Genomic DNA, 17,989 nt, shown 5'->3' with positions numbered 1-17,989 from the left:
TGTTCTTACATTTAGCTGTGTGGTGACTAATGTAGTGTGACTAATAAATTTTATAAATGCATTCAATAGTTAAAAGTTTAGAACACGTATTATGTTCATATTTGTTTATTTTTACTTAAAATAGTTATTTAAAACTTAAAAGTTTAGATTAGAACACATAAAAGCTTAGCAGATTTCTTATGGAAAGAATGAGGCATGAAACACTTACCTGAAGGATACTTCAGCTCATAACTGTTGGTGCCGTCTCCATGATCTTTGCCGTTAGTCTGTAACTTGGATATTGATGCTCGTTTGAAATTCTCTACAGTTGTATTACATGTATTTGCACTGTCATCCAGAGCTGTAATTGAACAGTGAGCTTAATACTACAGAATGTTTGAAGAAAGTGGTGAGAAACCCAGTATATATTTGTGCTTTGTTGCAAGTAATCTTGTTTTAATATCACAGTGTAAAGCATGCATGCTGCTGGAGCTTCCCCATCACCAAGCAGCTAACCGTCAGCTGAAGCAGCCAAGAACTTTGAAAACAGAGCAATGGCTGACTCCTTGGCTTTAGGAGCTGCTGTGGCAAAGAGAACTGGAAATCCCACTCCCACTCTGAGTGTGCAATCCTACAGCCCCTAGAGTGTGTCTGGGGGGCCATCGGAGGCAGGGCATCTCCCTTTCCTAGGAGAATAGCTGACCATGGATGGCCCCCTTTACCACTGTGGAAGGCTCCGTGGCAGCTCTCTCTCCCGAGGTCAGGACTCTGACCTTGGGAAAGGAGGGCATGGGTGTGCTGGGAACAAGCCAGGGGCTTGGGAGGGGAAAGGCCCTGGATCCACTGGATCCAGAGGCCCTCAGCTCCTGTACCTGCCTCCAGGCAATGAGGGAGGGTTCGACAGGCTCAGAGGTAAAAGCTATTTTGGAGGACAGAGAGGCAAAAATAGCCTCCATCGCTCCTCCCACCAACAGCCTGGCAGGGATTAGGATGGATGAAGAGTTCTGATATCGGAGCCCCCAGTTCTTTGTGTTCCAAGCCCATAGGATTGCTCTCTAAGGGTGTAATCCTATGCATCTTTAGACAAATGTCCTACAACTCCCAGCATTCCCAGCTAGCCAGCCATGCTGTCGGATTTTTTTTCTGTCTAAACGTGCATCAGATTATGCCCTAAGCGATTTTCTTTAGATTACCATCCCAAAAAATGTTTTGCCCTAAAGAAACACTAGCAATCACTTAGTAAGCTGACAAATATCACTGCGAATTTAAATAAGAGATCCCTTTTAGACACCCAGAGGCATGTTGATTACAACTCTCGTGGAAGTGCACTTAAAAATTAATTTATTAATATCAAAAACAATGTTACCGCTGAAAAAAGATAATGGAATATGCCGCTAACAATATTCTATATACTTGGAAATAAGAGAAATACTGTTAATCATTAATAATATACAGACACTAATTTAAACTTTCCTAAAACCTCACTGTAGCTTGAGAATAATTATCTCTGCTTTCCTTTGGAACATATTTCATTATTTCATCATTTTCAGCTCATTGCATATGCACTGCATAATGTCGATGTATTTTCTTTAATACAACGCATGTCATAAAATCATCTGTGATATTAATTTTATGAGGTAACCCTAAAAAAAATATAATGTGGGGGAGGGGGCAGGCATGATGTAGAACCATAGCTCAGTGGTTCTTACTTTGCATGCAGAAGTTCAATCCTAGGAGAGCCACTGCCAGTTAAAGTTGACAGTACTGGGCTAGGTGGAAAAGTAGTCTGACCTGATATAAGGCAATAACCTACGTTCTTATGGGCATTACTGCAGCTTCGTATCATTTACCACTTAATTTTTTTTTTGCCAACCTATATAAACCAAAAGAAAGACACTATTTACCACTACAAATGTTTCCCTTCTTTGAACTGCCCATGTTTTAAGTCCCCTTGGGAACCTGACTTGATATTGATGGCGCTACAAGTATACAGTTTCAACTTAACAAGTCCCTCCAGATTGATTGATTGATTGATTGATTGATTTGCTTGCTTGCTTGCTATATTTATATCCCACCTTTCCTCTAAGAGCCCAAGGCCCTCCTTCTCTCCATTTCATCCTCCCAACAACCCTGTGAGGTAGGTTAGGCTGACAGTCAGTGACTGGCCCAAAGTCACCCAGTGAGCTTCATGGCTGAGTGGCGACTAGGACCCAGGTCTCCTGAGTCCCAGTCCAACACCTTAACCACTGCACCACCCTGGCTCTCAATCCTCCACGTGTAATTGGAAGCTGTGGTATACTGTTTTCAGCACTCAATTTGAAGAACAGATACCAGATTTCATAAACGTTAACAGTCTCTTTCCCATACTAATCTTGTTCCATCTGCTTGGCCTACAGTTACATTATTTAACAATTTATAAGGACTAGATGTCAGTCCCTTTATTTCGGATGTTGCTAAAGCTACCAACTTCTTGAACCATTTAATGGGCCAAAAAAACAGTACCCTCACATCCAGGTTGGAAATAAAAATAATACTTGATGGATGCAAAATCATGGCACTCCAGTATTAGCTAATTGCTGCTAGAAACAGGGACACAGCTCAAGGAACAAACAGTTAAATAGCTGCACAATTCTATATATTCCCTTATCCGCTCAGCACTTGAACTGTTGAAACTTGTCATCACAACAGAACAAGGGGTGAACAACTGGATGGAGTCACAGGAGATGGGGAGGTCAACAAGCTTTTGTTCTATCTCAACCATGTCTGAAGTGTGCTAACCAGATATGGGTTTCCACTTCTGTCACAATGTTTGAGATTTTAAATCGAAATGGAAGTCCACACAACATTTCCCTCCAATTACCAGGTACCTCCATGTTAATCCACATTTTAGTTTCATCACTATGAATGATGTGTATCAATTGCTTCAACTGAAATGCACTGTCACATCTAGATAAACTGAGAATTCCCAGTTCCCCTCTTTTATTCCCTTCATATAAGGCTTCTGTGCTCAATCTAGATTTCTGGATATTGAAGATAAAATATAAAAATAAAAACTGTCATTTTTGCACTATCTGAACAGGTAAGGTGACTGGAATTGATTGAAATAAAATGGTCAGTTTGGGCAAGTTTCATTTTAACTGCCATTATCTTTTCAATCCATTTCAAATTCAGTTTAGCCTCCAGCTTCAATTTTGGTTTAATAGAATTAGTAACTTGGTCATAACTTAACTCCATTGATTTTGACAAATCTGTTAGAATAGTGACACCTAGGTATTTCACCTCCAGGGAGGTATGCCTGAATTGTTTTCCAAAAATAATTGTTGTTTGCCATCCAAATTTATACATAAGGTATTTGAGTTTTTAAAATTGATCTGCTGCTTTTCCAAATTATTTTATTACCTGAATAGCCTTGTTTAGACTGACCAACGGATTGGACAACTTTAGCACTATGTCATCAACAAACATGGTAATCACATTTAATTGTGAATTCACCGGAATGTCTTCTGTAGTTGTGGTTATAAATCAAGTTGGCAAGGAGTTCGACAGAGAAAACAAAGAGAAGTGACAGGGGACACCCTTGCTTAGTGCCTCTAGTAATTTGAATTGATAAGGAGTCCATTCCATTTGTCCTACTAACAGCATGATTTTGGGAGTACAACTGGCCAGGCAAGTGTGAACTTCATCTCTTAACATCATCTGTTTACTTAACTCATAAGGGACACTTCATTCTAGCTTGTCTAGAAACTTCTAGTCTAGCTTTAGTGGCATCCAGTGGCATTATGGAATGTGGACCTTTACTCTTTTTTGTACAAAAATATATTACATTTAGTAGTCATCTTATTGGATCAGCAATATTGTGCTGCATAATGAAGCTGAACTGATCTGTGGCTATGTAGTCTGGGGCTATTTGTCTTAGTCTATCTGCCAAGACGCTAGCAAATATTTTTAGATCTTGATTGAACAGTGTAATTGGTGATACGTGTCTGCCACTTCTGGGTCTTACCCAGGCTTCTGTAAGACTATGATCCAGGACAGTTGCCATGATTGGGGTATTGTACACTTATCCATAATTCTCTTAAATACCTCAACCATATGGGGAACTAGTTGATCAGTGTAGATTTTACAAAAGCTCCCGTAAACCCATCTGTCCAGGTGATTTCTAACTTTTAATTTTTTGGAGGACCTCTCTCACCTCCTCTTCTGTAATTTCCTGATTTAGTTGGGTTGTGTTTTCAGCTGTCAGCTTTTTCAAATTTGCATGGCATTAATATTTTTCAGATATGGCCCAAATCAGGAAGTCTAGTGGTATAAAGATCTGTAAAGAACAATGCAGGCATTTGATTTATTACTTTAAGCTCAAATGTTATTCGTCCTTGTTAGTTTCTCTTAATATTAATGGTATTCTTTCTTGCTCTCTGTTTCAATCTGCTGGCTAACAATTTGGTATTTCTGCTTCTAAATTCATGAAATTTTGTTTTACATATTGAAGATTGCCTCTTCTTTTATTTGCTTCCAGCAATCTGAATTCATTTTGTTTTGTTGTTTTTTCTCAGTGCAATTTTGTTTTTTTCTTTACTTGTTTGCTGTCAGGATTGCCCAGACTCCATGCAGCAACCATGGAAGAAAATTCAGAAGCAGAAGATGGAACAGGACAAAGGGGCGGGGGAGGAATCATAGAATAGTAGGGTTGAAAGGGGCCTACAAGGCCATCGAGTCCAACGCCCTGCTCAAGGCAGGAATCCAAGTCAGAGCATCCCTGACAGATGGCTGTCCAGCCTCGTCTTGAATGCTTCCAGTGCCCACTCCCTCCCTAGGTCATTGGTTCCATTGTCGTATTGCTCTGACAGTCAGGACGTTTTTCCTGATGTTCAGCCGGAATCTGGCTTCCTGTCACTTCAGCCCATTCTTCCATGTCCTGCACTCTGGGACGATCGAGAAGAGATCCTGGCCTTCCTCTCTGTGACAACCTTTCAAGTACTTGAAGAGTGCTATCATCTCTCCCCTCAGTCTTCTCTTCTCAAGGCTAAACATGCCCAGTTCTTTCAGTCTCTCTTCATAGGGCTTTGTTTCCAGTCCCCTGATCATCTTTGTGGCCTTCCTCTGAACCCTCTCCAGTTTGTCTGCATCCTTCTTAAAATGTGGTGCCCAGAACTGGACACAGTACTCCAGATGAGGCCTAACCAGTGCTGAGTAGAAGGGAACTAGTACTTCCTGGGATTTGGAAGCTATGCTTCTCAAAAGGAAACTTTGAGCTCCTTGAGGAAATTCCTCAAGGAGCTCAAAGAGCTCAAGGAGACAGAGGCAAGGAAGAATCTTCCCAAGAGTAGGTATATTGATCTGGGTTCCACACACTGTCAGCTCCCAGACATCAGTTTCTCTTGGTTATCAAGATTAAGCAAGCCATTTGTGCAAAAGATGACAGTTTATTGATAGAAAATGGATGCAGAATACACACACACACACACACAGTAAGGTCACACCTCCCTTCAGGTGACAAAACAGTCGCTACACCCTGAGTGTCTATTTGGGTTCCCAAGAAAGATGAAGGCCATTCCTCAGGACCACAAGTTTCTCTACGCTGGAAACATGCATATTCCTCCTTAGAGCAAGACCAAAGGGTGGGCCAGCAAGCTGGATCTTATAAGCTTCTCTACTAGATGCCGTTCCTCCACAATCTCCTCTTCTTCCTCTTCTTGGCTAGACACCAATTCTTCTTCAGGATCCCAGTTCATGTAGATCAAAGACTATTTCACCTCTTGGTGGGTTGTGATCACTGTCAAGGCACACTATAATTTTAAAGGGGTAGTTCCATCGGTAGTTTATCCCCACTTTCTGCAACTTCTCTGAACAGTAGGTTTTATATCTCTGTAAAGCTCATGAACTTATTTCCTGGAAGACTATTTCTTGTTGATCATGGAGGAACTTATGGATATTGCAGGCCCTGGGCAAGATGGTGTCCTTTGCCTCCAGATTTAAAAAACAGGCCAGAATGTCCCTTGATTTAGATCCACTTAGTGAGGGTGTACCCGCCACTCTATGGGCTCTTTTCAAGTCTGTTCTGGTCAGCTTGAATTCTGGTAGGATTTTGGCCAGCCAGGTGATTAAAAGACTTGCTGTATCACACCCTTCCACTGACTCTTCTAGCCCCTAAAGTGTATGCTGGGTTGGCAGCTGTAATTTTCCAGGGACCCTATATGCTGCTGTAATTCCTTGTTAGCTTTTAACAGCTTCTTAATTGTCCTCTGGTTGAACAAGCTCATTTCCATAGCTTCATTTGCTATAGTCCCTATTTCATCACATTTAGCAGCCACCCCCCATCTATTTTGATCTCTAGTGGAATATAGATTTTCCTCACTCCTCACAGCAGTTACTAAGATGATCAGCTATTGTTTGCATCTGATCTATACCTTCTTTTGCTGGTCTAGGCATCTTGCATGCCATTGTTGGGCTCTCCTCTGGGACGGTGTTTCTTGCCCCAAAATAAAAGGTGAGATCCTTATTTTTGGACTGTGGTGGTCCCTGGGACATACTCTTCTATGTAGCACTGTTTTTTGGCATCTGTAAGGGCGCAATCCTATGCCTGTTTAGACAGAAAGAAGTCCTACAACTCCCAGCATCCCCAGCCAGCCATGCTGGACTTTTTTCTGTCTAAACATGCATAGGATTGCACCCTAATTGTTTTATTTGCTGCTTGGTTTTAATTATGTTGTGGTGATAGTGCAGAGCTTCGATATAAACGGCCATCTTGTAAAAGTGCTGGCCCTGTCCCGTATCTGCCACCATTATATTAATAGTGCAATCGTATGTATGTTTACTTGGAACTAAGTCCCATTGAATTCAATGGGGCCTCCTCCCTAATAAATGTTTAGGATTACTGCCTAAGACAACAGTACCTGCCCTCCATCTACATACTTATAAATATATATTTTAAATGAACATAACTTTGAAGGAGTTACACTCTGGCTAAAATGGTTACATTTTAGAATTCCTACTTCTCTTTGCACAATATTGTGATTTTCATTCAATATCAATATTCCTCAAATATACAACATTTTTGGGGGGTAGGGACTAACTTATTTTATAAATCCTTTTATTTCTGGTCCTAAGTGCATGAAGTAAGGAATAAACCATCGCATCCAGAAAACATCATCACCATTACAAGAACAACAAGAAGCACGAGATAAAGAGTTTCACTGTGAAACTTTAAGGATCACCTTGTTCCTGCGAATCTTGTACTTTATGGTTGCTTCCCAATGGTTTATTCATTGACAATGCTAAGGCAACTTGCAAGTTTCTCTGGTAAAGTTTATCATCCAAGGCAACTCTGAAACAATTTGAAAAACAAATTAGGAAACACATTCTCAATACAAAAAAACAAACAAAAAGCTAACCCAGGATCTGAAACCAATTTTGGTTAAAGTCGGGTCCCAGTTTCCTAACCATAGTTAAGAGAGAACCTGTGTTACATCTCTATCAGCCATGTTAAGTCGCACTCAGGGAGCAATCTAATGGCCCCTAGACAGCGTCTGGGGGGCCATAGGATTTTTTGGATTCCTGGATCTAATGTCAGAAATAGCACTCCAAGCTTGGAGCCAGGAATCCATGCTCTGTGCTCCCCTCCCCCTCGTAGCTGACGTAGAGAGAACACCAGCTGCCTCTCCGAGGTTGCAAAGGCATGCCATTGGATGGGAAGCGGGGGCATGCCAGTGGGTGGGAAGCAGAGGGGACTGGGGAAGCTGGGATATAACTTATCCCCAGGCTTCCCGAGCCTTCTTCCCTCCTGCTCTGAACTGCCCTAGGTAAATGGGCAAAAAAACCCATCTAGACAAAACGCAGAGCAGGAGGAATGTGGAGGCAAAGATCAGCTCCGCCGCTCCTCCCACTCTGCACTGGATACCCATAAGCAAGTTTAAAGTAAACTCATGCTAGATCAGATTTTAACTTATTGCCACTTTCACAGAATCACAGAATAGTAGGGTTGGAAGGGGCAAGAGAATTCCAGAAAAACGTCTATTTCTGCTTCAATGACTACGCTAAAGCCTTTGATTGTGTGGATCACAACAAACTGTGGCAAATTCTTAAAGTGATGGGAGTACCAGACCACCCTACCTGTCTCCTGAGAAACCTGTACGAGGGTCAAGAAGCAACAGTAAGAACCAGACATGGAACAACCGAGTGGTTCAAAATTGGGAAAGGAGTATGACAAGGCTGCATATTGTCGCCCTGCTTATTTAACTTATATGCAGAGTACATCATGCGAAACGCTGGGTTGGATGAATCACAGGTCGGAATTAAGATTGCCAGGAGAATTATCAACAACCTCAGATACGCAGATGATACCACCCTAATGGCAGAAAGCGAAGAGGATCTCAAGAGCCTCTTGTTGAGGGTGAAAGAGGAGAGTGCAAAAGCTGGTTTGAAACTCAACATTAAAAAAACGAAGATCATGGCATCTGGCCCCATCACTTCCTGGCATATAGAAGGGGAAGAAATGGAAGCAGTGACAGATTTTACTTTCTTGGGCTCCAAGATCACCGCAGACGGTGACTGTAGCCATGAAATTAAAAGACGCTTGCTCCTTGGGAGGAAAGCTATGGCCAACCTAGACAGCATAGTAAGAAGCAGAGACATCACCTTGCCGACAAAGGTCCGTCTAATCAAAGCTATGGTTTTCCCAGTAGTAATGTATGGATGTGAGAGCTGGACTATAAGGAAGGCTGAGCGCCGAAGAATTGATGCTTTCGAACTGTGGTGCTGGAGAAGACTCCTACGAGTCCCCTGGACTGCAAGGAGGTCAAATCAGTCCATCCTAAAGGAAATCAACCCTGAGTGCTCATTGGAAGGACAGATAATGAAGGTGAAGCTCCAATATTTTGGCCACCTAATGCGAAGAGAAAACTCCCTGGAAAAGACCCTGATGCTGGGAAAGACTGAAGGCAAAAGGAGAAGGGGACGGCAGAGGATGAGATGGCTAGATAGCATCACCGATGCAATGAATATGAACTTGAGCACGCTCCGGGAGAGAGCGCAGGACAGGAAGGCCTGGAGTGCTATGGTCCATGGGGTCACGAAGAGTCGGACACGACTGAACGACTGAACAACAACAACAAAGGGGCCTATAAGCCACCGAGTCCAACCCCCTGCTCAATGCAGGAATCCAAGATGGCTGTCCAGCCCCGTCTTGAATGCCTCCAGTGTGGGAGAGCCCACTCCCTCCCTAGGCAATTGGTTCCATTGCTTTGAATACTAGGAATTTATTTAATCCATTTCTTAGCCCTCTTTCAAGGCCACAGTATTCCCATCGTAGCTTACAGCTAGTAGCAATGCACATTCTCAATTTTTCTTGCTTTGACTTACTTTTTATTTGGTGATACCTTCTGTAAGTGAATCTCCTTTTTGGAGGCTTTCTTTAGCTGAACCATTTTCTCCTTTGTTGACTCAGAGTGAATATTCTTCAATTTTTTGTTTGAAGGTGCAGTTATACATGCAAAATCTTCATCTATTTAACAATCACATAAGAGATAAATTACCTTGGTGCAAATTCTTTCAGCCATCAAGTCACACAACAAGTCACAAGTAAAATTAATAATACAGTAAAATATTGTAAAGCTTTAGTTCTTGTAATGTGATCCACTCCAACAGAATACAAAGAGGTATTGTCACACCCATAGCAGAGCAAGGACAACCACAGAGAAATGGGAAATCCTCCCCTCTGCTTGGAATTGCTGCTCCTTCCCTTCCCCCCTCCCCAGAAGCACCCACTCCCAAGTGTGAATGGAAGAAACCTGGAGGGGGCGTACTTGCCTCCATCACTTCCAATGTGCCTTGCAATGCTTCAGCTGAAGTGTGGACAATGAGAGGTTTGCTGCATCTACAGCTGAGGAATCCCTCTCCCCAACATCCCCAAGATTGGCAGAGCAGAGCTCAAAGCCACAAGGGGCATGAAGTTAATTGCAATTCTGAAGCAGCGAAACATTCTTTTGAAGCCAGACTGTAATATAAAATAGAGTCTTGCAATGCAGGCTTTGGGTAGGTAAAATTTAAATTTTGTTATCTGTCTTGAATGCTTACACGCCTTGAGCCTCCTCTCGTTTAAAACAAAACAGGAGACAGAAAGAACAAACAGGTAATCTGTGAAAACACAAACTTTCTAGTGGAGTACTGGAGAATTTTTGCTCCACCCCATGGTTATTATGGTATCTTTAACATCTACATGAACTGCTGAGTGAGGAAATCCAGGGATTTGGGGTACAATGTCATCAGGACACTGATGATACCCAACTCTATTTCACTTGTTCATCAGATTCATGTCAAACTGTAGAAGTACCGAATTGGTGTCTGGAACCATTAACAGAATGGATGAACAGTAATCTAGAAAAGGTGAAAGTACTTTTGGTGGGTGGTTCATCTAATCAGGGAAGCAGGATTGATACTTTTCTGGATGGGGCTGCACTCTCCCTTAAGGATCAGGTTAGCAGTCTAACTGCTGTTAAGATCCGATTTTCTCTTTGGAGGCTTGTGGCTTAAACGATATGAAGCACCTTTCACGAGCTTCAATTGATGTGCCAGCTGTAACCCCATCTGAACAGAGGTCTGGCCACAGGCATCCATATTCTGGCAACATCCTGTTTGAACTACTATAATGCGCTGTATATAGGGCCGCCTTTGCACATTGTTTGGAAGCTTCAGTTGGTACAAAATACTGCATCTAGATTACTAACTGGGAGAAGATGTACAGAATATATTTTGCCAATATTAAAACAATTACACTGGCTTCTGGCCTACTTTCAAGCACAATTCAAAGTGCTGACCTTGACCTTGTCAACAACTTATTTTGGCTCCACCCACCACTGGAATGCAGGCCCCCAAGAGCTTCTCCGAAATTGAATTTGACCTTCAGGCTGAAACTGGTTTCCCAACCCTGGCCTAGCACCTCAAGGGCCACTTGTTCCCACAGGAACCTGCCTGGACATTGAGATCTTCCTCAGAGTCCGTTCTCTGGGTCCCCTTCCCACTGGAGAAACAGTGACCCAATATGGGGACTATGAAGGTCCTACCTCTGTGGAAGTCCGGTGTTCAGAATGCATTGCCCAGGGAGCTCAACTGCGCCAACTACATTATCTTCTCAGCACCAGTTAAATACTATCTTCTTTGCCAAGGCTTTTTAGACCTGTTTTAATAATGGGTCTGTTCTTGCTAGGCCCTGGCTTTTATCCAACATTCATATTTGTTTACAATTCTGCTTCTAAGTATTTATTGTATTGTTGCTTTACTTCATCCAGCCCCCTGCTCAGTGCAGAAATCCAGTTGAAAGCATCCCTGACAGATGGCTGTTCAGTTTCTGTTGGAATACCTCCAGGGGCGGAGAGCCCACCACCTCCCTAGGCAGTTGTCTCACTGCTCTGGCCATTAGGAAGTTTTTCCTGATGTTCAGCCAAATCTCCCTTCCTGTAACTTAAGCCTGTTATTTTGTGTCCTACAACCTTGGATGATAAAGCACAGGTTGCACTCCTCTTTTGTATGACAACCCTTTAGGTACTTGAAAAGTGCTATAATATCCCACAACAGCCTTCTTTTCTCCAGGCTTCTCCATACCCAGTTCTTTCTGGCAGTGGGTGCTTATATTTAAATGTATAGTCATGTTTGGAATGCCTGCTATGTGCCTCTGCGGAAACATTTCAGCTACGTATTTTTTCCAAAATTTAATTGGAAACAGAAAGGTTTCCAATTAAAGATGAGGAATGTATGAGGAATGTATCTTGAATTTGTACTCACATAAAACTAAGCTTTAGATAGCTTCCATGTTACTCTGCTACTGGATCCGACATTGCAAAACTATTGAAAGAGCCTTACTGAAAATAAAATCTGACCTCTTTTGGCATGAAAGAACCATGGATGACTTACCATCATCGTCTGCATTGCCAAACTGAGAATAATCAACTGTTTTCTTATTCCTGAGAAAACAAGGTGACAAGCATTACCTTCTACCTGCCCATGGTGCTATTGTGCATATGTGACGTTAGCATCCAAATGTCACATAAGATATAGTTTTTCAGAAATAAAAATATGAATATATCTAATCATTACTATTTAAAACAGTTAGTAATCCTGAAAGTATATATTAAATTTAACAAGAGTAAAGTGCTACTCCACTCTTAAAGGCAGCCTAACAATAATTTTAAATTAATAAAATAAGAATGTACTGTTTTCTAAAATATTATGGCATCCTTGTAATGCCATGTATATATACATTTTATTAAAATATTTAAATCTCATTTCTCAAGGCAGCACTGTTTTAGCAGATCAATCTCATGAGGTGTCTAGAGTGCTGTCTGGTCCAATATTGTCTCGTTCAGTTCAGCTCCAGGATGTGGACAAGATGCTTGGACAGGTACGTGTGACCATTTGCATGTTGGATCCTTGCCCTTTATATCTTCTGAAACATAGCAGGAAAGGGATAGCTTGTTGAGCCAGGGAGGCGATAAATGCCTCCTTACAAGAGGGAGTGGTCCAGGTCGCCTAAAAGAGGCAGTGGTAAGACCACCCTTTAGGAAGACCTCCCTGAACAATTTTAAGGGAGTTGTGCAGATCCCTTTTCTGGCCAATGTCCTTGAGCAGGTGATCGCTGACCAGATCTAGGCACTCTTGGATGAGACTGATTTTCTGGATCCATTTCAGTCGGTGTTCAGGCCTAGCTTTGGTACAGAGACTGCCTTGATTGCCCTGTACTATGAACTGTGTCAGGAAAGAGAGAGAAGGAGGGTTTCCCTGTTGATACTCCTTGATCTCTTGGCAGTGTTCAATACCATGGTATCCTCCTGGTGCGACTGACCGAGTTGGGGGCACTGCTGGAGGTTCTGCTCCTACCTGGACTGTTGTTTTCAGGGAGTGGAGCTTGGGAATTATTGCTTAGCTCCATGGCGGTCCAGTGAGGTTCCACTAGTCAATTCTATCTAAATGAAAATGCTGTGTAGGGTCATCTGAAGTTTTGGGATGCATTGTCATCAGTATGTTGATGACACACAACTCTACTTCTCCTTTTCATCTCAGGCAGGTATGGCAGTGGATGTACTAAACTGGTATCTGGCCTCGGTAATGGACTGGATGAAAACCAATAAACTGAGGCTCACTCCAGACAAGACTGAGGATCTGCTGGTGGGTGGTTCCACGATCAGGATAGGGAAAGCGCAACCATCACTGGATGAGATCGCACTCCCCCTGAAGGAACAGGGGCACAGCTTGGGGGTACTCCTGGATCCATCATTGGCTCAGATGACCTCTGTGGTTCCGAGTGCCTTCTACCAGCTTCAGTTGGTAGCCCAGTTGCAATCCTATCTGGAAGGGGATAGCCTAGCATCAGTGGCCTATGCTCTGGTAACCATTAGGTTAACTTAGTGCAATGCATTGTACACTGGGCTGCCTTTGAAGATGGTTTGGAAACTGCAGCTAGTGCAAAATTCAGCAGCTACATTGTTGACTAGGACAAGGTGATGTGAACATAGGAGCCCTGTCCTGGCTCACCTGCACTCGTTGGCAATTTGTTTCCAGACCAAATTCAAAGTGCTGGTTTTAGCCTATAAAGCCCTACATTGTCCAGGACCCCAGTGCTTCAAGGATCACCTCTCCCTATCAGTGCAAGAACGGGCCTTTTGTGATAGCCCCAAGGAAGCTAGTCTGGTGCCGACACTGTCATCTTTTTGGTGCCAGGCAAAGATGTACTTATTTCCCCAGGCATTTGGACATTATTGCTCCCCAACTGTTGTGAGTTGCTTTTGTGATGTTCATTCTAGGCTGCAAGCAGGCCTAGAAGTTGTGTATTTGTGGATGAACACTTTTTATGTTGTACTGTTTTTAGATTATATTTTTGTGGTATTTATTTTTATTTCTATTATTGTGCTGATTATGATTTGTATTGATGGGGGGGTTCTTTTCTTCTTCCTTATATTGTGTGCTTAAGTTGCTTCAAGACTGTTTTGCAGTGGCAAGTGACGTATAAATTTAATAAATAACTATACAAAAACAATAGTTTAAAGACTACAGTGAAATTTTAGAATGAGCTAATTAGCATCCATCACCAAAAAAAGAAAAAACATCAGCATGGGGGATGGTGAATGAACAGGAGGGAGTTCCAAATATGAGGTGCCACAACTGAAAAGGCCCTAATCCTCAGTGGCAACCACTGCACCTCAAAAGATGAATAAAATCTCAGGCAGGTTATTTGGAAGCAGGCAGTCCAGGTTATTTATGGCTCTGTAGGTCAAAGGCAGCACTTTTAAAACAGATCTTTTCAGAAAGGAACTCTGCATGAGCTCAAGACTTTGCCCTTACAGCCCTCCCCCCCCCCCTGCACATACTCAAGAACCAGTTCATTCTTCCCTCTGTTTCGAAAGTTTTTTGGAAGAAAGGACCTCTGTACATGTTCTTGGGGACATCCCTATCTACGCTAGCAGGAATTGCAACCAAACACCGAAATAAGGAAGAAAGACACCGAAAAGTTGAGTAAACTCGGGCTACAACTTTATTATGTACATCAATTCAATGAATGATCTGCCATGGTGAAGGCAGTGTGGTTTCCTGCTCTCTTAAAGGGTGAGCATACCCAGCCCTAGGCCAGAGGCAGCACATCTGCTGCCCCCACCCCTGGCACACATCCCAGCTTTGAGAGCAAGGTGTTGAAGGGTGCCGTCCTGAGTCACCACCCCCTGAATCCCACAATTCTAGGTGAGTGTCTCACTCGAGCCCCCAAAGAGATCTTTTCCCTGTCCCGAGTCCCAAGACCCTAGGTGGCAGGTACCAGGCACCCTCTTTTCACCTTAAATGAGCCTCCAGGTGCCCACTGGTGTTCCCTAGACCTTTCCCTGCCCACCACAAGGAAGGGGCAGACTTGTTTAGCTCCTTCCCCCACCTGCACTGGACCAAGTCCCGCAAGCACTGCTGCAGACCACCAAGGAATAACTCATCGTCCAATAGATGAATGCCATCACTTCTGTAGAGGTGGGGCAATAAATACCTGATATCAGGATGTGGCAAGCATTCACCTAACCCTCTGGCCAGTGTGTTTCTCAACTCCCTATTTACACTGCGCTGCACTCTGTCCAGACACTGTGGGTCACCTTCTCTCCATATAGTACGGGTAGGAGCTTGGACCATACAATGTGGGTCTCCAGCCAGCTGTTTCCAATCTGCCCCAAGTCAGCAACAGCTCTGATAAGGGCTTTGCCTTTCATGGTGCCGAGGTCGTTGCCACCTAAATACACCACCAAGACCTGCAGTGTTGGACCTTGCCCCACCTTCTCCCAGAGCATGGACAACAGTCTTGCCCACTTCATAACTCTCTGCCCAAGCCATTCCACAGCGGCCATTTCGCTGAATTCCAGTTATGACCCCCAACTGTGGAGCTGTGAGCACAGATGATAACTTTTGCTGTTTGGCTGCCCATCTTAAAACCTAATAAGAAACAACACATTAATAACTGCAAATTCTGCATAACATACAACCGTGCCTTCCCTAGGGACCCATGATACACCTCATCCAGTGGCCCAATGTAGGTACTTGACCTCCACCGCCCCACTGCTTGACCTCAGTCTCCAGCAGGCTGAGAGCAGCTGCTGTGGAGGCTTCACCAATCCTGTGTCAAAGGACTGTACCTCACAGTCCAAAGGGTGGGGGGCAGGAGAGGAAAAGTCAACTTGATGTCACATTTGCCTGGCAATGCTCCCTCTGCACTAGGGATGGCAGAGAATTCCGCCACGGATCTCGGGGAGGCCGAATGCCAGGGCCTGCCACCCCTCCGCCCCCCCCCCACGGATTCCCCCCGGGATGAGACTTACCTGGGGTGGATCTTCCGGGCGGCGGCTGGTCTTCCAACCGACCAGCCACCGCCATTTGCAGGTTTTTTTGTTTTTTTTTACACAGACGTGATAGGCTATGTAAGTTTTTATGTAGCCTAAAACATCTGGGTAAAAAAAAAAATAAAGGTGTACACAAATGGCAGCGGCTACGGCCGGCCACCGCCATTTGCGTACTTTTTTTTTTTTTACCCAGACGTTTTAGGCTATGTAAAAAATTACGTAGCCTAAAACGACTGGGTTAAAAAAAAAAAGGCGTACACAAATGGTCATAGTCTACGTAAATATTTACTTAGATTAAGACGGCCAAAAAGAAGGAACGCAAATGGCGGCGGCTGTAGCCGCCATTTGCGTACACGGGTTGTTGTTTTTTTACCCAGAGCCCTCCGCAGCCGGAAATCCGGCTGCGGACGGCTCTGGCCTGGCTGGGCCTGGCCGGCTGCTCCGCGGAGCTGCCGCAGAGGATTCCGGGGGGGGAGGAACGGTGCGCCTCCCCCCCCGGCCAGGATTCCAGGGGGAGGGACGGAAGGCCCCCCCCACCATCAGCATAATCCGCGAAAGGTGATTTTCGTACATCCCTACTCTGCACAGAGCTGAACCATGCAGACAGCGACGTCAGAAGAAGCGTAGTGCACCATGCGCAGCTCCTGGGGTATGGCATCATTGACTGACCCTCCTTTGGGGTAAGCCAGGTGGTGAATGTGCCTGTACTCTCCAGGGGTCTTCTTGGGCACTAATCCCAGGGAGGAAACCCTAGCAGAGGCATGTGGGGAGAGCTGAAAGGTCCCACTATCCGCCTCTCTCCTCTTTCTGCAACTTCTTGCACACAACTCCCTCCAAACTGCATACTGAATGTTACATTCTCTGCCCAGATGGTACCCTAACCCTTTGGCATGGGTTCCTAAAACCAAACTGAAAACCTTTTAACAGATACTCATAGAATAGTAGGGCTGGAAGGGGCCTACAAGGCCATCGAGTCCAACCCCCTGCTCAATGCAGGAATCCAATATTCAGCATCCTCCTTGTTGGGATACTCTCCCAGCAGGTCAGCCGGGGGTGGGGTGGGGGGAAGCTTAATTGGACTGGATCCCTTTGCCAGGTGTCTGACTAGGCCTTCCTTTTCTGCCCTGTCCCACCCCTCCTTTACCCCAGCCTTTGGGGCACCTGCTGAAGGGGTGGGCCCTCTGCAGATGGAGCACTCATGCCTGTATTTGCATGGGTTCTGATTACAGAAGTCCTGGGACCTAAACGCCCAGCAAAGCAGGCGCGGTTGAACCCCTGCCCTGCCTGGGCCCTAAGTGCTGCTGTGGAACCCTGGCGGGCTAGCAGATGGCTGCTGTCTGCCCTATCTCCCTCAGTCTGGCATGCTATGGTCATGGACTGGAGCCAGAGCGAGTTGCAGGCATCTACAGAGCCCTTCCAATGCTTCTAGATGAGAGAGTATCACGGCCAGTGGATCCGCTTTGGCAGAGCACCTGGTCCTCCTTGCCTTGGTGACCAAGGCCCAGAGGACTCAGATGGCCCTCCTGCTGCTGCCTGTCCCGCAGGCCCCTGGCCCTGCCTTGCCGGCTGCTGCCTCCCCTCCTCTCCAGGGAGTCAGTCATTGCCATCACACAGCTGCCAGGGCGGCCCCCTCTTCAGAAGAATAAGATCCTGGCGAGGCAGGGTGGTTCGGCGCCCGTGCCTCGGCCTTCCCTCTTCCTCGGCTCCCCTGCCCTTTTGCGGGGGAAGGCCTTGGGCGTCATCCTTTCGCTGGCAGCGACGCCACCCTGCTTGCCCCTCGGTGGCATTAACGCCTCTGCTTGCCAGGAAGCGGCCAGAGGGCTCGGCTCGGCTCTTGCTTGACTCCCCCGCGTCCTCCGCACCCCTCTTGCTTTTTATCTCACAGCTATGGGGGGAGGGGCTGTGATGCTGCCCCGGTGGATCTCCCGCGGCGCCCTTGCCCTGCTGCTTCCCCGGGCGAGGAGAAGGCGCTTCCCCGGCGCGGAAAGAAAACAAACGGGGGGGGGGCTGGGGCACACTCGGCCCTTTCTACGGGCCGCGCTGGGGCCGCGCATCTTCCGGCTGGCCAGGGCCGCAGTCGCCCGCGCCAGGGCGAGTTCAGCCTGCGCAGAAACGAGCGAGGCGCCCCTTCCCCGCGGCCCTCCCCGGCCGCGTGGACC

General features: G+C 45.2%; 1 protein-coding gene across 7 annotated transcripts in view; it reads right to left on the bottom strand.

Annotated features, from left to right (window-relative positions):
• Nucleotides 1–17,989, bottom strand: part of RAD51AP1 (RAD51 associated protein 1) — a 31,740-nt gene that overhangs the window by 13,461 nt on the left and 290 nt on the right. For all 7 annotated transcript variants that reach the window (XR_014792524.1, XR_014792522.1, XR_014792523.1 and 4 more), the window contains exons 2-5: nt 11,884–11,933; nt 9,337–9,478; nt 7,194–7,303; nt 209–340 (exon numbers count right to left, since the gene is read on the bottom strand). Coding sequence is in view for 3 of the 7 variants with exons in the window: in XM_084860011.1 (XP_084716137.1) it covers nt 209–340; nt 7,194–7,303; nt 9,337–9,478; nt 11,884–11,933 (434 nt within the window). In the remaining 4 variants the exon portion in view is untranslated. The remainder of the gene's footprint in view (nt 1–208; nt 341–7,193; nt 7,304–9,336; nt 9,479–11,883; nt 11,934–17,989) is intronic.

The sequence above is a fragment of the Heloderma suspectum genome, chromosome 5 (genome assembly GCF_057233095.1).
Source record: "Heloderma suspectum isolate Gila_16-S chromosome 5, 16-S_ref, whole genome shotgun sequence".
NCBI classification, from domain to species: domain Eukaryota; kingdom Metazoa; phylum Chordata; class Lepidosauria; order Squamata; family Helodermatidae; genus Heloderma; species Heloderma suspectum.
This window is presented reverse-complemented; position numbering and strand designations above follow the sequence as displayed.